General features: G+C 41.6%; 1 protein-coding gene across 1 annotated transcript in view; it reads right to left on the bottom strand.

Moving 5' to 3' along the window:
• The window catches only part of LOC102684379 (NACHT, LRR and PYD domains-containing protein 3-like), a 154,754-nt gene extending 134,470 nt beyond the window's left edge, over nt 1-20,284 (bottom strand). Inside the window, exons 1-7 of the mRNA XM_069180191.1 lie at nt 19,862-20,284; nt 17,700-17,827; nt 12,771-12,884; nt 10,899-11,012; nt 9,533-9,646; nt 4,466-4,763; nt 4,004-4,076 (exon numbers count right to left, since the gene is read on the bottom strand). Coding sequence (XP_069036292.1) covers nt 4,004-4,076; nt 4,466-4,763; nt 9,533-9,646; nt 10,899-11,012; nt 12,771-12,884; nt 17,700-17,758 — 772 coding nt within the window. The 5' untranslated portion in view covers nt 17,759-17,827; nt 19,862-20,284. The remainder of the gene's footprint in view (nt 1-4,003; nt 4,077-4,465; nt 4,764-9,532; nt 9,647-10,898; nt 11,013-12,770; nt 12,885-17,699; nt 17,828-19,861) is intronic.
• Between the last annotated feature and the right edge of the window lie 329 nt (nt 20,285-20,613).

Here is a 20,613-nt window from a genome sequence, read left to right as displayed (position 1 = left end):
CCGTCTCTATTTTAGTTCTCCTTTTCCTCACTTCCCCGCTCCTTATTGCGGATTCTCTTAGAGCTCCCTAGTGCGCGGTTTACTTCTGGTTTGTCTCAGGTTTTCGAATTCCTAGTCTGTCTTTCGTTTACTCTTTCGTCTTGTGATTTGGATTGCTGCTTCCCCGTTTACGCCTCCGTGTTCGATCGTCTCGCCTGCTTCCCGGATTGGATTTTTGCCTAGTGATTTGGATTGTTGCCTCCTGTTCGCCACCCTGTGTACCGACTTACTCACCTGCCTCCTGGTTTTCGTTTTTTGCCTTGCGATTCTGCTCAGTGTTTTCTCCACTCTAGAGTCCTGCATAGGATCCTATTGCTCTAGCAGCCCACTCTAACAGAAACAAACACTAATCATAAGCAATTTACCTACCAGTATAGTGCACCATTGATATTCCAAACTTTTATTTTTAAACCTATGTAGTATTTTTACCTTGTTTTAATATTTTTACATTACATTTTTGTGCATCTTTTTCTTTTCAAATAATATGTAAAAATATAGGACTGCACTACTCTGTAAAACTGCCAGGAGGCACAGTGAATCTTTAATGAATCATTGTGTCTAACATTAGGTTGATTATATTTTAATAATAAAAAAATAATGTTCACCCATTAGTACTTTCCTACACTAATCATACAGTACAGTGAAACTTCTATAATTTTTTGCTGCTTTCATCAAATAGTGTACAGAAGCATTAGTACATTAGTGTTTATTTTACATTTTGATTGTAGACTATATTATACGTTGTTATGTTATATGTTGGGAGTGTACAGTATTACAACACAGGTTAAGTCTTAGCACTTTCACATTGAAAAAATAAGTATGCTATGTCTGTGGTTATATAATACATCGTATAAGCATTCTAATTATTCTTGGCTTAATTTGTTATGTATTTTGTGTAACTATGCGGCAGTGGAAGGAGCCGCGGTGAATGAGTGAGTCGGCGCCCCATCTGTGAGGTTAGTGAGAAAATGCGCCGTTATGTGAAGCAGCGCAGCACCGTTGTGTAGAGTGGCGCCCAGGCTGGACTCTAACTGTGGTCTAGCCTCTAAAAAGACCCCGCTTGGCAGCGGGGACCAGACTGGATTTACCTTGTTTAACAGGGTCCAGTCTGGGAGAACAGGAAGGGAGCGCAAGGCCAAAAATAAAAATTTTAATTGTGGAAAAATGGTAAGCCTGCCCCGGTATAGAGACAGGACAGGTTAAAAGAAACAGCCTCACACTCGGTTACAATCCCTTCTGGGACTGCCGGTGCACAGATCCTCACCCTGCTTATCCTTTTCGGGGAGGTGCTCAGTGTGCCTGTGAGTTCTCACAGCTGCCGCCCATCTTTCATTAGTGCAGCTGTGATTACAAAGGATTACATTGAACACACCCCCCGCATGTAGTGCCACAATTGTTAACTCACATTTTAAGGTTATTATTATATACTATATTATCTAAGGTGGTGCTCTGGTGCCATGAGGAAAAAAAATCATTTGTAGGACTTTTTCTCACAGTTTTTATCTTCTAATTAGATCTTCATAAACTCTTACAGTATGTAGGATTTTGCATACCACTCTTGTGTAGGGCAGGCTTCATCATGGATAAGCAGCATGAGCCTTTGCTGTAGATGGGTAGAAATTCACATGGGGAACCAGTTGCAACAACAAAGTAGAGCATCTGGACCCCAGTGTGCACTGACCTCAATTTAATGAGGGTTTCTAAAGATAAGAAGACTGAAGAGTAAGTACCAGAGCAAGATCTGGTTCAAGAAGCCCAGCTGAAGCAGCAGTGGAGTTTACATGATCAAGGTCTCAGAGCTCCACAAGAACACATGTGCTCCAGCAGCTGGGAATAGTTAACTGAGGATCAGCAGCTGGCTGTCAGAGTTGGGCTCTTGCAGGAGCAGCTGCAGCAGCGAGTTTATCTTACAGTAGCAGAGTATAATGAACTGCAACAAGCACAGGTAAAAAAGATATTAGACCAACAGAGGACATGTGAAAAAAGAAATGAATATTGTAATGGAAGCTAAAATAAAGTCTTTTTCAGCACTACCACAACAAGGAAACAGTAAAATTGAAATCTTGGACCTTGAAGAGGCTACTTATTAAAACAGTTTAGTTTTTTTAGCTCTGTAACAGGGCTCCTGGATCTGGACACCTAAGTATATATTAGGATACCAGAGGGAGATGTATAGATACTCTAAATACCCGGGGAGAATGAGTGTTCAATCAGCAGGAGGTTATTAGGGGACTGGTGTCTCCTGTGTGAAGCCAGGTTTAACTATGTGAGTATTCAGGGAGTGAACGGTCCTTGTCAGCTCAGGAGAGTCAGACCCTGAGCTGGTACAGTGTTTCTGTGTCAGCCTGCCAGTAAAAAACAAGACAGAGTGGGCAGACCAGCCAAAATGGCAGAGTTGAGGCCTCATTTCACTACTTTTTTCATAAAGTACAAGAAAGCCATACAGTTAAAGTTATTAGAGTTAAAATGGTTAAATACAATGATATACAGTTGGTCCACATGCAACGCAAAAGATCCAGTCAAGTCAAGTCAGGAGTTAATGTGTGCAATTCCCTAACATTCAGCTACCATCAAAGGGGATTCTGTCACAGACTCCTTAGGTTTTAAATGCAATTCTAAGTGATTTAAATTGACCATTTTTTCCCTTCAGCGCAGTGTTCAGCAGGTGACAATTTAAAGAGTCAAAGCATACAGCATTGGGAGACCCTGAAAGAAATGGACTATTTTAGTCCTGAAAAAAGCAGACTATGAGTGGACCTGATACAGGTACTGTCACGGACGTCCAAAGGGACTAACCATGGGGAGCAGGAGAGCGGAAAAAGACCCATATGGGTAGCTGCGAGATGGGAAAAAGGCCCGGGCTCATTAGTGCAAAGAGTTTGGGAATGCCGTATAGAAACCTATGCCCTCAGGGAGCGGACGTGGGGCGCCCTGGTGCTAGGCGGGTCTCAGGACATCCGAATGTCAATGCTGAGCGAGGACAGAGTGCAAGACCTGGAAATATATAGCCCAAGGGAAAGAGAGGAACCGGAAGGACAGCAGACCGGAAACTAGGGACAGGACAGAGAAGGGCGTGACAGTTCAAAGACTTCAGGTTGAGAGAGTGCAACAGTAAAAAAACAGAAGAAATCTTGTTTTTCACAAACTGATTGTTATGTTTTGCCTTTTGGGCTCTTTTGTCATTATTCTGAATATCCAAGCATCTTCAGTAAAAAGGTGCAGCTCAGACGAACCTTGTCTTTTATGGTCTTACTTTGCCCATAAGCAGATGACTGTGCACAGATGGTTTTAGAGACTGGAGTTCAGTAAGATGCTAACTTCCTTGCGGAGTTGTCATCAGTAATGTGAGGCAAAATCATTCTCTTCCTCTCTCTCTCCACCAGGACACTCCCAGCACAGAGCAAGCAACTGGAGAAACTACAGCATGAACCTTGCTCAGCTCTGACATCAGCAGGAAGTTCAAATTCATCCAATGGCCACAAGTTCCTTGATTTAGAAGTACAAAACTTCTATATTAACACTATAATTCTCTTGGGTTTAACTATTATTTCACTTGTGTTAATAAAGTAGTTCAGGATAGTAAATGCATATTTACTTGTCTTTGAGAATATGAATGTGATTTAACCACTGATATATCTATGACACTGAGATTCATATAACCTACAAGTTAGACAATAATAATAGTTGATATATTTTAGCTTTGTTATTGGCTCATCTTTAACCCCCGAGTGAATGATCAACAATTCATATTAAAGCAGATTGATTCACAAATATATTATTTTATTCTTGTTGGTTTGTTATGCATGTTTTAGTGTTGTATCAATAAAGTGTAGACTGTATATTTAGTATCTGTGGGTAAGACTTTAAATTATTATGTTTACTTGATTCAAGTTGCCAAAGCACACTCATTCACACACAGAGACCTGGTGTGTCCTTCTCCTGAGAGACACTCTTAAACACTAACCTGTTTGGACAGTCTCCCGGAATCCTCCTGTGCAGAAATCCTCAGGTTCACCTGTCACAGCCCTCCTCACATCCTGAACATACAAAGCAGAGAAAAAGGTAAGACCTCTGGAAGAGTTACAATTGGCAGATTTAAAGGAATCAAGAGATCTGAAGCTTTCATAAAGACAGAATGACAGCATCCATACTGAAACAGTTCGACAGTAAGAATAAGAGACTATCCCTCAGTGTTTTTGTACTGAGATATTGAGTTCTGGTCACTAATGTTTTACACTGTATGGTTCATGTGAAATAAACACCACACAGATATTCAGCTGCCCTCAGTGATGAGTGTGTATTAATTCAGCCACACGGGTCACTACAGAACTGTGAGCACAGGGAACAGACAGCAGAAAGTGTGTCAATATTCAGCACAGGTCTGATTTCAGAAAGTGTGACTGAAGTATCTTACCTGTGTCATTACCTGTTCTGACATAAAGATGGTGTCATGGCCCCTATGTTCCTGCACTGAACACAGACTGCAGATGTGAGTCTGATCAGTCTTACAGAACAGCTCCAGAGCTCTGTGGTGCTGCTGACACAGACTGGGCTCCTGGTCTCCACAGATGTCCACCAGTCTGTGTCTCTGCAGGGCTGGAACTGTGTAGTGCTGTCGGACGTGTGTCTCACAGTAGGAGGCAATGCAGGTGACACAGTGTTTCACAGCTCTGAACTTCGTCTCAATGCAGAAATCACAGGACAAGTTTTCATGCCCAGCAGATCTGTGAGCAAAGAAAATAGCCAGAGATCTTCACATTGTGCCTTTAACTCAGAGACCAGGAGTCACAGAAGTCATGTTGAACCCCTCTATAATGATTCTTGCACAAACAAAATGCAGGGCACAAGAATTCAGGACAGGAGAAATAAGACATGGAAACACCCATAAAGAGTTCAAGACAGGAGGAGGGAAAGACAGAGCTGAGGACAAGAGGAGAGACAAACACAAACAAACACAGAGCTCTGGAAAAGAGGAGACACACACCCACAATTTAAAGTAAATTGTCTTATTCATGTGAACAGATTGATATCCTGTTTTTGTTACATGTTTTCTTGATTAAGAATGTGTGTTTTTCCTAAATCACTTTGCTGTGACACAGTCTGTCCTCTCAGGAATATATATTATTTTGTTTACTTCTATGAATTTTAAAAATTAACATTTTATCTAGATTTAAAATTGCATGTGATATACATTATTCTATAAAATAGCAAAACCAAATGATTTAACTGAGAAATCTAAGTAGTCCTACTATTTTTTTTTATTGTTTAGAGTTTCCACCTTCCAGCTGCTGAAGTGAACCTTCACAACCCAGAGCCAAACAGCCCTCTTGTAACAGCTGCCTCCATGGCAGTTCATGACCAGGAGCTCCCAGACATCACTGTCCTGCTCCTTTCACCATTACCAGGTCTTCACATGACCTTGAAGACATGCTGGGAATGGGAGACACCTGTGTGCGATGCTTTATGGTGGAGAAACCATTTCCCTGATCTGAGGTCTCATTCTGCTGTACCAGTACAGACAATGAGATATTCCAGGTGCTTCATGTTCTTCCTTCTGCTCTGTCATGATTTGGCCAGAGCACTGTGTGCTGAGTGTGCAGGAGTCTTAATAGGCCACTCTTCAAGGACACAGAGCTGGGCCCTGTTGACCCTGTTCTCTCCAGCTTGACTCTGTGAGCAGCACCAATATATTTTTTCATTAATCTCCTCTCTCCACACCTGTTAATGCCTATATGATGAGCACCGGAGAGGCTGTGCTGGTATTGAGGTTGATCTCTCTCTTCACCTTCAAAGGCACAGACGTGTTTTGAGAAATCCAGGTTCTATATTGTGCTGCTCGTCACTCCTGTATTGAATTATAGCTCATTGATCCTCAGCACCTGTGCTTCTCTGATCATGTCTACAGTGGTTACACACTGCTCCATCCATTCATCACGAGAATATACTAGTAATAGAACTGTGTTTTTATTTTCAGCATTTTTGTGCAACCTGGGTGCATTTGACTGGGTTCTGGAGATGTGAATATTTTTAGTGCAAAACTGAACATAGAAAGTGGAATGAGCTTTTTTGACACAAAAATGTGTTGATAAGCAGCTGCTTCTATTTTTGAGAACTGTTGATTAGACAGTGGATTCTGTCATTGGAAAACTCCTGTTCTGCAGGATTAATAAATCTGGCTCTGTTGACCTCTGGTTGACCTCTGTTGATTTCTGGTTTGGATTCTAAAACTGTCTTTCCATCATATTTTCCTCTCCCCACCTTGACACTAGGCTAAAGTACATGGCCACATGTGACTTGAAACACACACGGTCAGTGTTCAAGTGTCTCTGCTGCTGCCATTGTGATGTTCATGTGTGACTGTGCTGGTATTGGGGTTGATCTCTCTCTTCACCTCCAGCCTCACAGCCCCTTTCCCTCTTCATGGCCTGAAGGAAAGAGCCTGCAGGGGGCAGCACACAGTCCCAGTGTGTGAACATGAGCCGGAACTCCAGGGTGTTTCTGCTGGTTTCCAAACTGGAGCAACTAGAGACTTTTCAACTGGAGAGGCAGAACTGCTAAGCTGAAGTCATACATTGATCATGTTGCTGGTGATGTAGGTATAAGTGATAAATCAGTAGTGTAGTAGTTCAGGTGGGTAGCTGCGTCAGCATGCGTAAGCTGCAAAGGAACAAGTAATAGGTTTATTCCATGCTGAAAAGAGAAGAAAGAAAACACAACGTTTCGGCTGTGGAGCCTTCTTCAGCCTTCTTCTTCAGGACACCTGAAGAAGGCTGCACGGCCAAAACGTTGTGTTTTCTTTCTTCTCTTTTCAGCATGGAATTAACCTATTACTTGTTCCAATCAGTAGTGTATTTTACCTGGGATCTTCTCATCTCTTACTATTTTCATCATTCACAGAGTCAGATTATATATTCAATTGAATTATGTATAAATCCTTCTCTGGTCCACTTTAAATTATAAATCTTACAAAAGCAGCAGGAATTCAACACAGAAAATGAAAATGAAAAAATGAAAAACCCAGCAGGTACAAATAGTGCTCCTGATTTACACAGCTAGACTATAGTCACTAGAGGAGCCCGTTCAGCCAGTTTGGTAGTTAATAGCTAACTGTTTCATATCTCATTCTGTGTTTTCTTGAAAGACACCAGGGTATCGATATCACCCACATGGCTGTGTTGCATGTTCCACACTCCAACAACTCTTTGTGTAAGGAAGGGCCTCCTATCCTCGGTTTAAAATGCACTCCTCTGCAGTTTCACCTCATGTCCCTATAGACTGTGTCTATATCTTTAAGATTCTATAATCTTGAATCAGACTCCCCTTAGTCAATCCTATAAGACTTGATAGATTTAGTTATTTTAACTATCAGTGTTAGACATTCCTTTGAGCCCAGGATTGTATCTAGTTCCTCTTCTCTGGGCTAACTGCAGAGCAGTGATCTGTTTGTTAGCAAAATGTTGTACACATTGACCAAATTCTTTGAAAAACTGAATAATTTCAAATGAGGCCTCACTAGTGCTTTATTTAATTTTAACAAAATGTCATTCAATAAATTTTTTGTTTTTAACTAAACCTTACTTTGCTTTTAAATATAACTTAACATTCTGTGTCATTTTTATTTTTGCACACTGTCTAGAGGTAAATTATATTATTCATTGCAGGCATCAAGTGTTTGCATGACCCTACCAGTGTCTGTATATCTCCTACTGCACATCACCCTGTTGACTCTGACCTGACATGACTACAGAACTCATGCATAATTACAGCTGCCAGAACCACCATCAGCATCAGGTTGACATCAATGTATTGCCAATACAACTAAGAGGGAAATCAGTTCTATAAATCCAGGTTCATCTTATTGTGTAAATGGACTGTGTGTCCTAGTGGAGCTCCTCTTCCTCACTCCAGTGGTTGATCTGTTGTAGATTCAGTGTTCATGGACACACAGCTGGGAGCTGGTTCTATAGATCCCTGCTTCTGTCACACATGAGGTGAAAACAATTTCAAGAGCACAGACATGTTTTGAGGAATCCAGGTTCTATATTCTACTGCTTGTCACTCCTGTGATCAATTACACCTCCTCAACACATGTGTGTCTGTGTTCATACAGTATCTGCCTTGGATACAAACTTTTTGATCACTCATGTATGTTCGTAGCTGTAGACTTTAGTAACACTTTTTGGCTATAACATCTTTAGCCTTCTCACACTTTGCTCAAAACTAAGTAAGAAAGGTAGAGATGGTTCGGTAATCTATACCTCGGGGTCATTAGCTCTTCATGGACAAAAAACTGGGCCCAGTTAACCAGGGTCTTGATAAACTGACCCTGAGAACAACATCGATACAGTTTTTTCATGATTCTACTATCTCCACACCTGGACAATGGGCTGAAGGACGGCAACCATATGTATCCCATCAGAAACACTCTTGTTCGTCGTACATGTGTCTATAGATACATACAGTATGTGATGTTCAGGAGAGGCTGTCTTGATCTTGAATCAGACTCCCCTCCATCACTCTTATATACAGGTACAGTTCTTTTAACCCTGTTAGACATTCCTGTGAGCACAAGGCTGTATCTGGTTACTCTTCTCTCGACTAACTGCAGAGCAGTAATCTCTTTGTCACCAAAACATTGTACACAGCGACCAATGTCTAAACAATACTGTACACAATTATAAATGAGGCCTCACTGGTGTGTTACTCAACTTTAACAAAATGCTCTTCAGTAAATTCCATTTTTTAACTACATAGCCTAACATTCCGTGTATCTATTCTATTGCTTTCACAAATTGCCAAGCAGTAAATTATTTTATTCTATACAATGAGGGTGTCAAGCGTTTTTCTGCTCCTACCAGTGTCTGTCTATCTCCTAGTGCACGTTACCCTTTTGACTCAGACTGCACATGACTACAGCTCGTACTGACCAGGTTCCACTGTGAGGACAAAAGGCTGGACATTATAATCAATAATTATAATATCAGAGTGATGGACAGGTCCCTATTAACAATAATAATTACAGCTGCCAACTCCACCATCATCATCAAGTTGTCATCAATCTGCTGCCCATACGCCTCACAGGGAGCTCAACTCAATAAAACCAGTTTGACATTACTGTGGAAATAATAGGACAGAATGTCCAAGTGGAGCTACTCTTGCTCACTCTAGTGTTCGAAATTTTTTTGAGAAATCCAGGTTCTATATTCTGCTACTCGTCACTCCTGTGTTCAATTATAACTCACTTTTCCTCCACACCTGTGTGTGTCTGTGATCATGTCTGCAGTGGATACACACTCTTTCATCTCTTAGTCATGAGAAAATACTGGCTGTAGAGTTTTGTTTTTATTTTCAGCATTTTTTACCAGTCAAGTTTTTATTCTTCTTAAGCCTTTCACAGAACAAAGGAAATAAGAAATGGAGAAGTAATCCAGTTCACACAATTTTATCTCATGACCAGCTGACAGATACATTCCATGGACAACAGTGACCTCACCTCGGGTCAGGATTGAAGTCTCCAGCTCTGAACTGTAATGGTCGATCCATTGAAAAGTCACTCATCATAGACACACAGCTGGGCACTGGTGACTCTGGTCTGCCCTGCTGGACCCTGTGAACAGCAGAGACAATTAAAAAGATCAGGAAGTGCACACCAAACACATAACTTTGTACTTACTGAAGCTCACTAACAATAATGAGAAAATGTACTGACAGGGAGCTCATGAAAAACAGAGAAAGGCAGTGAATCAGTGATGTAGAGAACAGGATGCACATGAATGGGTTTTACCTGGGAACTTCTCATCTTTTACTGCTCTGGTCCGTCACAAGTTCAGATCAGAATTCAATTAAATTACTTACTAAATCCATCTATAGTCCACGTTCAATCATGAATCTTGTAAAAGCAACAGGAATGCAACACAGCCAGAATGTGAACATTTGAAAGGCTAGGTCAGCAGGTTAGAATAGTATTCTAGATCCAGACACCTAAACTACACTCATTAAAGGATATCACTGAGCCCTTCTGGCCAGTTTGGTAGTTAGTAGCTAATTGATACAAGGATCTCAGCCTGTGTTTTTCTTGAAAGATACCAGGGTATCAGTATACCCACATGGCACTGTTGCTTGTTCCACACTCCAGCAACCCTTTGTGTAAATAAGGACCTCCTGTCCTCAGTTTGAAATGCACCTCCCTGCAGTTTTTCCACTTATCGCCTTCACACTGTGTATCACTATAGTTTCAGCTCACGGGGTTGACTGCATCACTGTCTTTAGGACTCTATGATCTTGAATCAGACTCCCCTCAGGCACTCTTATAAGACCAGACAGACTCAGTTCCTTTAACCCTCAGAGTTAAGACATTCCTGTGAGCCCAAGGCTGTACCTGGTTACTCTTCTCTCGACTAATTGCAGAGCAGTAATCTCTTTGTCACCAAGACATTGTACATAGTAACCAATGTCTAAACAACACTGAACACAATTATAAATGAGGCCTCACTGGTGTGTTATACAACTTTAACAAAATGTTCTTCAGTAAATTCCATTTTTTAACTACATAGCCCAACATTATGTGTATCTTTTCTATTGCTTTAACAAATTGCCAAGCAGTAAATTATTTTATTCTATACAATGAGGGTATCAAGTGTTTTTCTGCATCTACCTGTGTCTGTCTATCTCCTAGTGCACGTTACCCCATTGGCTCAGACTGCACATGACTACAGCTCGTACTGACCAGCTTTCAGCTTTTATTCTTATTCAGCTTTTCATAGAACATAGGAAATAAGAAAGTGAGAGGTGATCCAGTTCACACAATTTTATCTCATGACCCTCTGACAGATACACCCTACGGACAACAGTGACCTCACCTCGGGTCAGGACTGAAGTCTCCAGCTCTGAACTGTAATGGTCGATCCATTGAATAGTCACTCTTTATGGACACACAGCTGGGCACTGGTGACTCTGGTCTCTGCAGCTTGACACTGTGAATATCAGAGACAATTAAAAAGATCAGGAATTGCACACCAAACACATAACTTTGAACTTACTGAAGCTCACTAACAATAATGAGAAAATGTACTGACAGGGAGCTCATGAAAAACAGAGAAAGGCAGTGAAACAGTGAGGTAGAGAACAGGATGCACATAAATGGGTTCTTGAGATGTGATGATTTTCAGTGAGAAACAGAATATAGAAACTGTCATGAGTAGACGTTTGGGAAATTAAGTCTTTTTTGACATAAAAAGGTACTCTACACATTAGCAGTGTCTTCTACTTTTAATTTGAAGAACTGTTATTGAGACAGCAGATTGTGTCGCTGCAATTCTCTCGTTCTGCAGGATTAATAAGTGTCTCTCTGTTGCTGCCATTGTGAAGTTCAGGGGTAGCTGTGCTGGGATTGGTGTTGACTTGCTTCTTCTCCAGCCCGAAAACCCCTTTCTCTCTTTATGGGCTGAAGGAAAGAGCCAGCAGGGGGCAGCACACAGTCCCAGTGTGAGAACATAAGCCTGAACTCCAGGGTGTTTCTGTTGGTTTCCAGACTGGAGCAGTTAGAGACTGGAGTCACTTTTCTACTGGAAAGTCAGACCTGTTCAGCTGGATTCAAACATTATTGTGTTTCTTGTGATGTTGCAGGTCTGAGTGATAAATCAGTAATACATTTTACCTGGGAACTTCTCATCTTTTACTGCTCTGGTCCGTCACGAGTCCAGATCAGAATTCAATTAAATTACTTACTAAATCCATCTATAGTCCACTTTCAATCATGAATCTTGTAAAAGGAACAGGAATGCAACACAGCCAGAATGTGAACATTTGAAAGGCTAGGTCAGCAGGTTAGAATAGTATTCTATATCCAGAAACCTAAACTACACTCATTAAAGGATATCACTGAGCCCTTCTGGCCAGTTTGGTAGTTAGTAGCTAATTGATACAAGGATATCAGCCTGTGTTTTTCTTGAAAGATACCAGGGTATCAGTATACCCACATGGCACTGTTGCTTGTTCCACACTCCAGCAACCCTTTGTGTAAATAAGGACCTCCTGTCCTCCGTTTGAAATGCACCTCCCTGCAGTTTTTCCACTTATCGCCTTCACACTGTGTATCACTATAGTTTCAGCTCACGGGGTTGACTGCATCACTGTCTTTAGGACTCTATGATCTTGAATCAGACTCCCCTCAGGCACTCTTATAAGACCAGACAGACTCAGTTCCTTTAACCCTCAGAGTTAAGACATTCCTGTGAGCCCAAGGCTGTACCTGGTTACTCTTCTCTCGACTAATTGCAGAGCAGTAATCTCTTTGTCACCAAGACATTGTACATAGTAACCAATGTCTAAACAACACTGAACACAATTATAAATGAGGCCTCACTGGTGTGTTATACAACTTTAACAAAATGTTCTTCAGTAAATTCCATTTTTTAACTACATAGCCCAACATTATGTGTATCTTTTCTATTGCTTTAACAAATTGCCAAGCAGTAAATTATTTTATTCTATACAATGAGGGTATCAAGTGTTTTTCTGCATCTACCTGTGTCTGTCTATCTCCTAGTGCACGTTACCCCATTGGCTCAGACTGCACATGACTACAGCTCGTACTGACCAGCTTTCAGCTTTTATTCTTATTCAGCTTTTCATAGAACATAGGAAATAAGAAAGTGAGAGGTGATCCAATTCACACAATTTTATCTCATGACCCTCTGACAGATACACCCTACGGACAACAGTGACCTCACCTCGGGTCAGGACTGAAGTCTCCAGCTCTGAACTGTAATGGTCGATCCATTGAATAGTCACTCTTTATGGACACACAGCTGGGCACTGGTGACTCTGATCTCTGGAGATTGACCCTGTGAACATCAGAGACAATTAAAAAGATCAGGAAGTGCACACCAAACACATAACTTTGAACTAACTGAAGCTCATTAACAATAATGAGAAAATGTACTGACAGGGAGCTCATGAAAAACAGAGAAAGGCAGTGAATCAGTGATGTAGAGAACAGGATGCACATGAATGGGTTCTTGAGATGTGATGATTTTCAATGAGAAACAGAATATAGAAACTGTCATGAGTAGACTTTTGGAAAATGAAGTTTTTTTTTACATGAAAAGGTACTCTACACATTAACATTGTCTTCTGCTTTTAATTTGAAGAACTGTTATTGAGACAGCAGATTGTGTCGCTTCAATTCTCTCATTCTGCAGGATTAATAAGTTCTCTGTTGCTGCCATTGTGAGGTTTAGGCGTAGTTGTGCAGGTATTGGTGTTGACTTGCTTCTTCTCCAGCCCGAAAGCCCCTTTCCCTCTTCATGGGCTGAAGGAAAGAGCCAGCAGGGGGCAGCACACAGTCCCAGTGTGAGAACATGAGCCAGAACTCCAGGGTGTTTCTGCTGGTTTCCAGACTGGAGCAGTTAGAGACTGGAGTCACTTTTCTACTGGAAAGTCAGACCTGTTCAGCTAAATTCAAACATTATTGTTTTTCTTGTAATGTTGCAGGTCTGAGTGATAAATCAGTAATACACTTTACCTGGGAACTTCTCATCTTTTACTGCTCTGGTCCGTCACGAGTCCAGATCAGAATTCAATTAAATTACTTCTAAATCCATCTATAGTCCACTTTCAATCATGAATCTTGTAAAAGCAACAGGAATGCAACACAGCCAGAATGTGAACATTTAAAAAGCAGTAGGTTACTACTGGTGAACTACCTGTACACTCATTAAATGATATCACTGAGCCTTTCTGGCCAGTTTAGTAGTTAGTAGCTAATTGATTCAAAGAAGAATCTTGAAAGATACCAGGGTATCAGTATACCCACATGGTAGTGTTGTTCGTTCCACACTCTTATATCCCTTTGTGTAAAGATGGGCCTCCTGCACTCAGTTGAAATGCACCTCCCTGTATTTGTTCCCACTAATCACCCTCACACTATGTATCACTGTTGATTCAGCTCACTGGGTTGGCTGCGCCAGTGTCTTTAGGATTCTATAAATTTGAATCTGGTGTTCAGAGAGAGGTTGCTGTCCTGGCACCATGCAGCCAGGGTGTCAACCTCTTCCTTGTATACAGTCTCGTCGCCATTTGTGATCAACCAAGAACCGTATCGTTTGCAAACTTAATGATGGAGTGTGTTTTGCTCTTGGGAACACAATCGTGGGTGAGTAAGGAGTAGAGGAGAGGGCTAAGCACACAGCCTTGGGGGACGCTGAGTCAGGGTGGAGAATGAATTGGTGCCTACCCTTACCACCTGTGGATGACCCATTAAAAAAATATAGGATCCAATTACAAAGGGAGGTGTTCAGTACCAGGTCCTGGAGCTTGGTGTCAAGCCTTGAGGGTGCTGTATGCTGAGCTGTAATCAACCAACAGCATTCTCACATACGTTCCTTTCTTGTCTAGGTGTGAGAGGGTAGTGTGTAGAGCAGTGGGGATGGTGTCCTCAGTTGATCTGTTCTGTTGGCATGCAAAGTACAGTGGGTCCAAGGTGTCAGGCAGTGAAGAGGTGATATGTGTTTGACCAACTGCTCGAAGCATTTCATGATGATAGATGTAAGTACAACGGTGTGGTAATCATTTGGGCAGCTGGCTGTGGTTTCTTGGGGATTAGCACAATGGAGGTTTTCCTGAAGCAAGAGGGGACTGTGCGTTGAGTAAGGGAAAGATTGAATATGTCCATGAAGATGTCTGCCAACTGGTCTGCACTGGCCTTCAGGCCACGACTAGGGATAGCGTCGGAGCAAGGAGATTTGTGTGGATTAGTCTTCCTAAAAACTTTATACACGTCAGCTCTGGAGACTGACAGTGTGTATTCCCCCTATTTTACTGGGAATTCCTTAGGTGGTTCTGTGTAATGGACTTCGACCCGAGTATAGAATGAGTTTAGTTAATCAGGTAGAAAGGTGGTTTGTGTCAAATTGCTGGGTTGCACTTTGTAGTCTGTGATGGTGTGAATTCCATTCCACATATTCCGGGTGTCTCAGTCATCATGATAGTATGATTAAGTTTTGCTCTATAGTTATATTTAGCTCCTTTGATGGCTTTTCTCAGGTCAGATCTGGATTTTCTGTACTTGTCCATGTCTCCAAAGTTGTAAGTGATTGTTCTAGCTTTGAGATTAGTGAATACTTCTCCATTTTCCCACGATTTTTTATTTGGGTATGTGCGAACTGTAATCCTGAGGACAACGTCTTTTATGCATTTATTGAGCTAACCAGTAGCATGGTCCCTGTACAGATTAATGTCATTCCCGGCAGCTTCACGAAAAATCTGCCAATCAGTGGTGGCAAAACACTGACATAGAATAGAATCCGATTTGTCCGACCAGAGCTGAAAGGTCCTTGTCTAGGGCTTCTCCTGCTTGAGTTTCTGCCTGTACACAAGAAGTAGCAGAATGGACGTGTGATCGGATTTGCCAGAGGGAGGTTGGGGGAGGGCTTTGTAGCCATTCCGGAAGGGAGTGTAAATATTATCCATCGTATTTGTTCTGCTCGTCAGGCAATTAATATGCTGATGCAAGTTAGGCATGGTTTTCTTCAGGTCGGCACCATTGAAGTCCCCTACTGTGGTGAATGCGTCCTCAGGGTATAAGTTCTCATATCTGCTTAGGTGTCCGGGTAACTCATCCAGAGCTCTTGTGGTGTTTGCCTGTGGTGGAATATACACCGCTGTGAGGACCACCAATGTAAACTCCCTCGGTAGAAAGAACGGGCGGCATTTTATTTTCAGATGTTCAAGATCTGGAGAGTATGACAATGAAATAATCTCCACAGCTGTGCACCAGGAGTTATTAAACATCAAGCACACCACTCCACCCTTGATTCTCCTCAAGTCCTGTCCTGTCCTGACAGTGGACAGAAAAGCATCTCAGGAGGATAGCAGTATCCGGAATAGACGAGTAAAGCCAGGTTTTGGTAAACACTAGTTCAGAATGCGGTATATAATTTAAGTTACCTCAAACTAAGGTATACACCTAGACACAGTGACATTCCCACAACATACATCCTTCTGGGATCTGACACTGAGCATGCATGTCCTGACAGCCTGTGACAAAACAAATGGAACACAAGACCCAAGACAGCAGGGCAAGGACACCTCAGCTACTACAGTCACATAATGTAATGTAGTGTGCTCTCTGAAGGCACCAGTTCTGTAGGGTTAGGGGCATTTACTGGGACAATTATTAATTGTAGCAGTAAATCACAAAATTGATTCTTTTGATGGCTTTAGAATCCAACCATGCGATATAACTCAAACAACGCACACACACAGGTTCTAATACACGAGGATACATTTATTAATACATAAAATGTGCATATAAACCTAACAGATCTTATCGAGAGGGTTATCAGAATACAAAAGGTATATATTCAATCAGTTACAAAGTGTTACACATATCAAGAGGACATACGTTCAGTATATCATTATATCAACTTGGTTATAACTTCTACATTAGATACTCAAAACAAGTACATAACTCTTAGGAATTAAATTGATATCAACTGGTTGGGATAACAATTGAATTCTCGAGCTGTAATGGATTGAAGTTGAATACTCATCCAATCTCTGGGGATTCAGATCTCCTGCGGGCACAAAGAAACAGTTGCAGGCTGTTGCTGTCCAATCCACGCTCTCTGTCTAGGTGCCAGGCTGTGCTGTGCGGCTTGCGACGGTGCGCTGCTGATGCTCACTGACCGGCTAGTTAGTGTTGGCTTTAAATAGCAAAGTTTATGCACAGGAGAAAAGATGACTGTGGGTCCCAGCAAGTCAGGAAGAGGACCGGTTTGTTCCTGCTGAAGCGCTAGTTCTGAATAGTGATTCAGCTATCCACAGTTCTGACCTGTTCATGAGGCTTGCTGCTGATGCTAACCTCGGGTGGATCCTCTGGTTACTCTCTGGCAACCTCCGCTCTCGACTCTTAGAACAAAGGAAAGTTCTGGCACTCAGACACACTGGCCGTTCCGTGGTTGTCTGGGCTGAGTCTCAGGATGGTCAGGAGGCGCGCTGCGAGAATGTCCTGCCCTTGGGAGCCTTCTGCTCCTGGGCCGTCCTGACCTGGAATTCTCCTTTGAATTCCCTTTAGAAAAGTCCACAGAATTCTAAGAAATCCACTGAATCTCTCAGGCTCTCTGTGTTGCCTGTTTTTACCTGGAGGAACTTCAGCTCATTCATTGGCTGAAAGTTCCATGGGCATCAGTCCCACGTGGGTTACTCGGCCCTACCAGTCCCTGATTGGTTGATCAAGGTGAGATATGAGTCACTTACTCCTGACACTTAGGAATGCAGTCCAGATGTCCATCTGGCACTCCCTAGACAGATAGGCGCCAATGGATGACCATTGATCATGATAGCCAGGCTTAGCTAAGTGCATCCCCCTTTGGGAGCTGTCCTAGGAAACCTTATCAAAAGAAACCTTAAATCAGCCTGCATGAATAGTTTCTCTGTGGCTGCACCACAGAGATGAACCGAGAAATGGGGCCTCATTTGGGAAGGCTCAGAACACTTAATTCTTTCTTATTAATAAGCCTCGCCGCTACAATAACTAACAACAGACATGGGACAGCAGGAAAACCTACAGTAACACAGACACATCCCTACAGCTTTGAAGCCAGACAGATTCAGTGCCAGAGTCAGTCAGATCCCCAAACACAAGAACACCCTCTTACCTCTCAATTTCAGGGCCCAGTGCTCCATCTTCAGGCTCAGACTCCTCAGAGAGACTCATTTCAGAAGCTGTTCCCCTCCTGAGGATCAGCAGAGGGTTTCAAGGACATGAATTTGATACATGCACAACCTGCCAACACACAACAGAAAGTGAGAACCTCTCACATCTCACATCACAACACTAACACACTCTCACACACTGAACTGCACATTCACAACACTGACAGACTCTCACAGTCTATACTGTACATCAACAACACTGACACACTCACATAAACTTTGCTGCACATTTATAACACTGTAACAATTTCACACACTCTACTGTACATTAACAGCACTGAAACACACACACTGTACTGAAAATTAACAACATTGACACACTGACACACTGTACTGCACATTAACAAAACTGACACAGTGACACACTGTAATGCTCATTAACAACATCCATAACAGTATAGTGTCACAAACATCGTCTTTCCTTTACTAATAGAATAGTATGAACTTGGCAGTGTTTAAAACTGAATTAATGTCAATGTTGCCCATGAGAAGAATACATATTACCAGACTGATGCACTATATTTGCTGACATACCGTATATCAAATAAGAATGGATGTCAGAAGTGATTTATTACAAGATCTGACTATGTAACATATATCTTATGTTGCTCTTATTCCTACAACTGGTATGAAAAAATATACAAGTCTGATGTATTCACAGACATATGAAGGACTCTGCTTCCAAGACGAGGGTGAAAACTGTCTTGTAATGTTACATTACTGTTATTCTGTGAGTGATGAAAAAATAACTAAATTTCAACACAACTGCTAACTGTATGAAGAGGAATGCAAGTTGATCTCTGCACATGGGCTGAGAACAGGAAACGGGAACAATATCATGGGAACAGTGACGAAAATCAGACCAGCATACAGTATGATAAACAAGGAAAACAACATCAGGAAGGAGGAACAGTGGTCACAACTCACAGCTCATCGACAGGGCTAGATGGACACCTAACAGGGCCGCTACTAAAAACTACAAAACAACAGTCACAAGAATTACCATAGCACTTAATGTTTAGCTCTGAGACCCAGCCTCAACAAATACTGCACATTGTGAGCTTCACAAAGCTGATATTTAAGGTCAGTACACCATATAGAAACACATTGTAACCAAGGCCAGTGCAAAGCAACACATAACTTGAAGCACAAGACCTGCACTTCTGAGCAGTGGAAACAATAATATGTTTGGATGAATCGTCTTTACTCTTATTCCTACAACTGGACTGTACAACAAAATTCTTCCACTGACACTGTCTCAGACTGTACTTTACACTATGTGGGCAGAAAACTGTCTTACAATGTTGTATTATTGCTACCATTTTGTTAATGGTTTAAAAATAAGCACTGAAAACACAGTTCCTAACTGTATGAAGAGGAATGCAAGGTGATGTTCGCACATGGACTGAGAACAGGAAACAGCCTGTGACTGGGTGGAAGCAGGCAGTGCTGTTCCACAGGGACCCATGTGCAGCCTGTCTGTGTCTTTCTACACCTGTATCCCTGAGCTGTTCTGAAAGTTTCTTAGTCTCCAGGATTGAATCTTTTCATTGTCTGACTGCGGGGTCTTACAGAGACAAAAGTATTTATTTCTGAAATAATGTAAATAACTATTATTGCACACATGAACTGCACAACAATTAGTGCAGTGTTTTGGTAAATTTGTGCACCCAAATGAATTTAGGGTTAAAAAATTAATGCAATCATGACTTTGCCATTTCCTTATGATACTAATTATCTAATTCTTTTTCCTTTTTTTACAGATGTTTTGTACATAATGAATATTATTAGTTCATAGTATATTGACCAGGAAGCATTAACAAACTTTAGAAACCTCAAGGCTGTCAATACTTTTACATGGGACTAAAGAAAATGCTCTCTAAGTATAAAAATATTGACGCAATCTTATCCACCACAATCAGCGCTTCTGCTCTCCGCCATTTTAAACCTGAACGTGCTGTGAACCATCTCAGAAGCTCCATGTGTCTTCACATGGCTGCAGACAAGGATCAGTTTCAGAATGTACCGCTGGACAACCCTGTACCAGTACATAAGAGAGGTGAAACAGTGCTCACTTTGATACATTTATTCCTGATAGACTCACCCAGGGTGATGTGAAGTCTCCCCTGAAGTCCTTCTGCTCTTATAATCTTCCCTAAACTGTTTTTAGGCTCTCAGACTCTACAGCCAGTGGTCTGAAGTCTGAATTCTGGTAAAACCTCTTGCTCTCTCCCCCAGCCACCTCCCGCAATTACCACACTTCAGTGTGTTTTCAATGCAGGAGTAAGTTTATTCCCTCTCTACTTGAACCCGACTGCATCTACCCTGCTTCTCTCAAAATGGCGAAGTAACAGAAATATACTTTCTGTTTCGCTAACGTAATGTATGTTTTTAATCAGGAAGCACTGAACGAAAGAGGGGCTGGTAAAAACAGGCTCAGTTGCTCTGCGCTGGAGGACTTCCTGTAAAGTGGTTTTGAGCGTACTTGTTCCACTTTAATGTATAAGACAACACTGACGATACAGATGTGTCGTGTCAGACAGATGAAAGCTTGTACTGCACCTGCTAATGTACAGGACAAAATAATGGAAAAACCTACTGACAACAGCACCTGTAATTTGAGAATTTATGACAACTACAAATAATTTACACATTTCATACTAATTTCGATATTATTTACTAGTATGTTTTTGCTGTAAAAGCAGTCTAAAAATCAACACATACAACAAAATATGAGTTTTTCAAGCAACATGAGTAAACTAACAGATTTTGAATGGGATGAAACAGTTGGTGCCTGAATCACAGAAGCATCTGTCACAGAAGTGTCAAAATGATTTAATGTGTCAGGGGAACAGT

The sequence above is a fragment of the Lepisosteus oculatus genome, chromosome 18 (genome assembly GCF_040954835.1).
Source record: "Lepisosteus oculatus isolate fLepOcu1 chromosome 18, fLepOcu1.hap2, whole genome shotgun sequence".
Taxonomy (NCBI): domain Eukaryota; kingdom Metazoa; phylum Chordata; class Actinopteri; order Semionotiformes; family Lepisosteidae; genus Lepisosteus; species Lepisosteus oculatus.
This window is presented reverse-complemented; position numbering and strand designations above follow the sequence as displayed.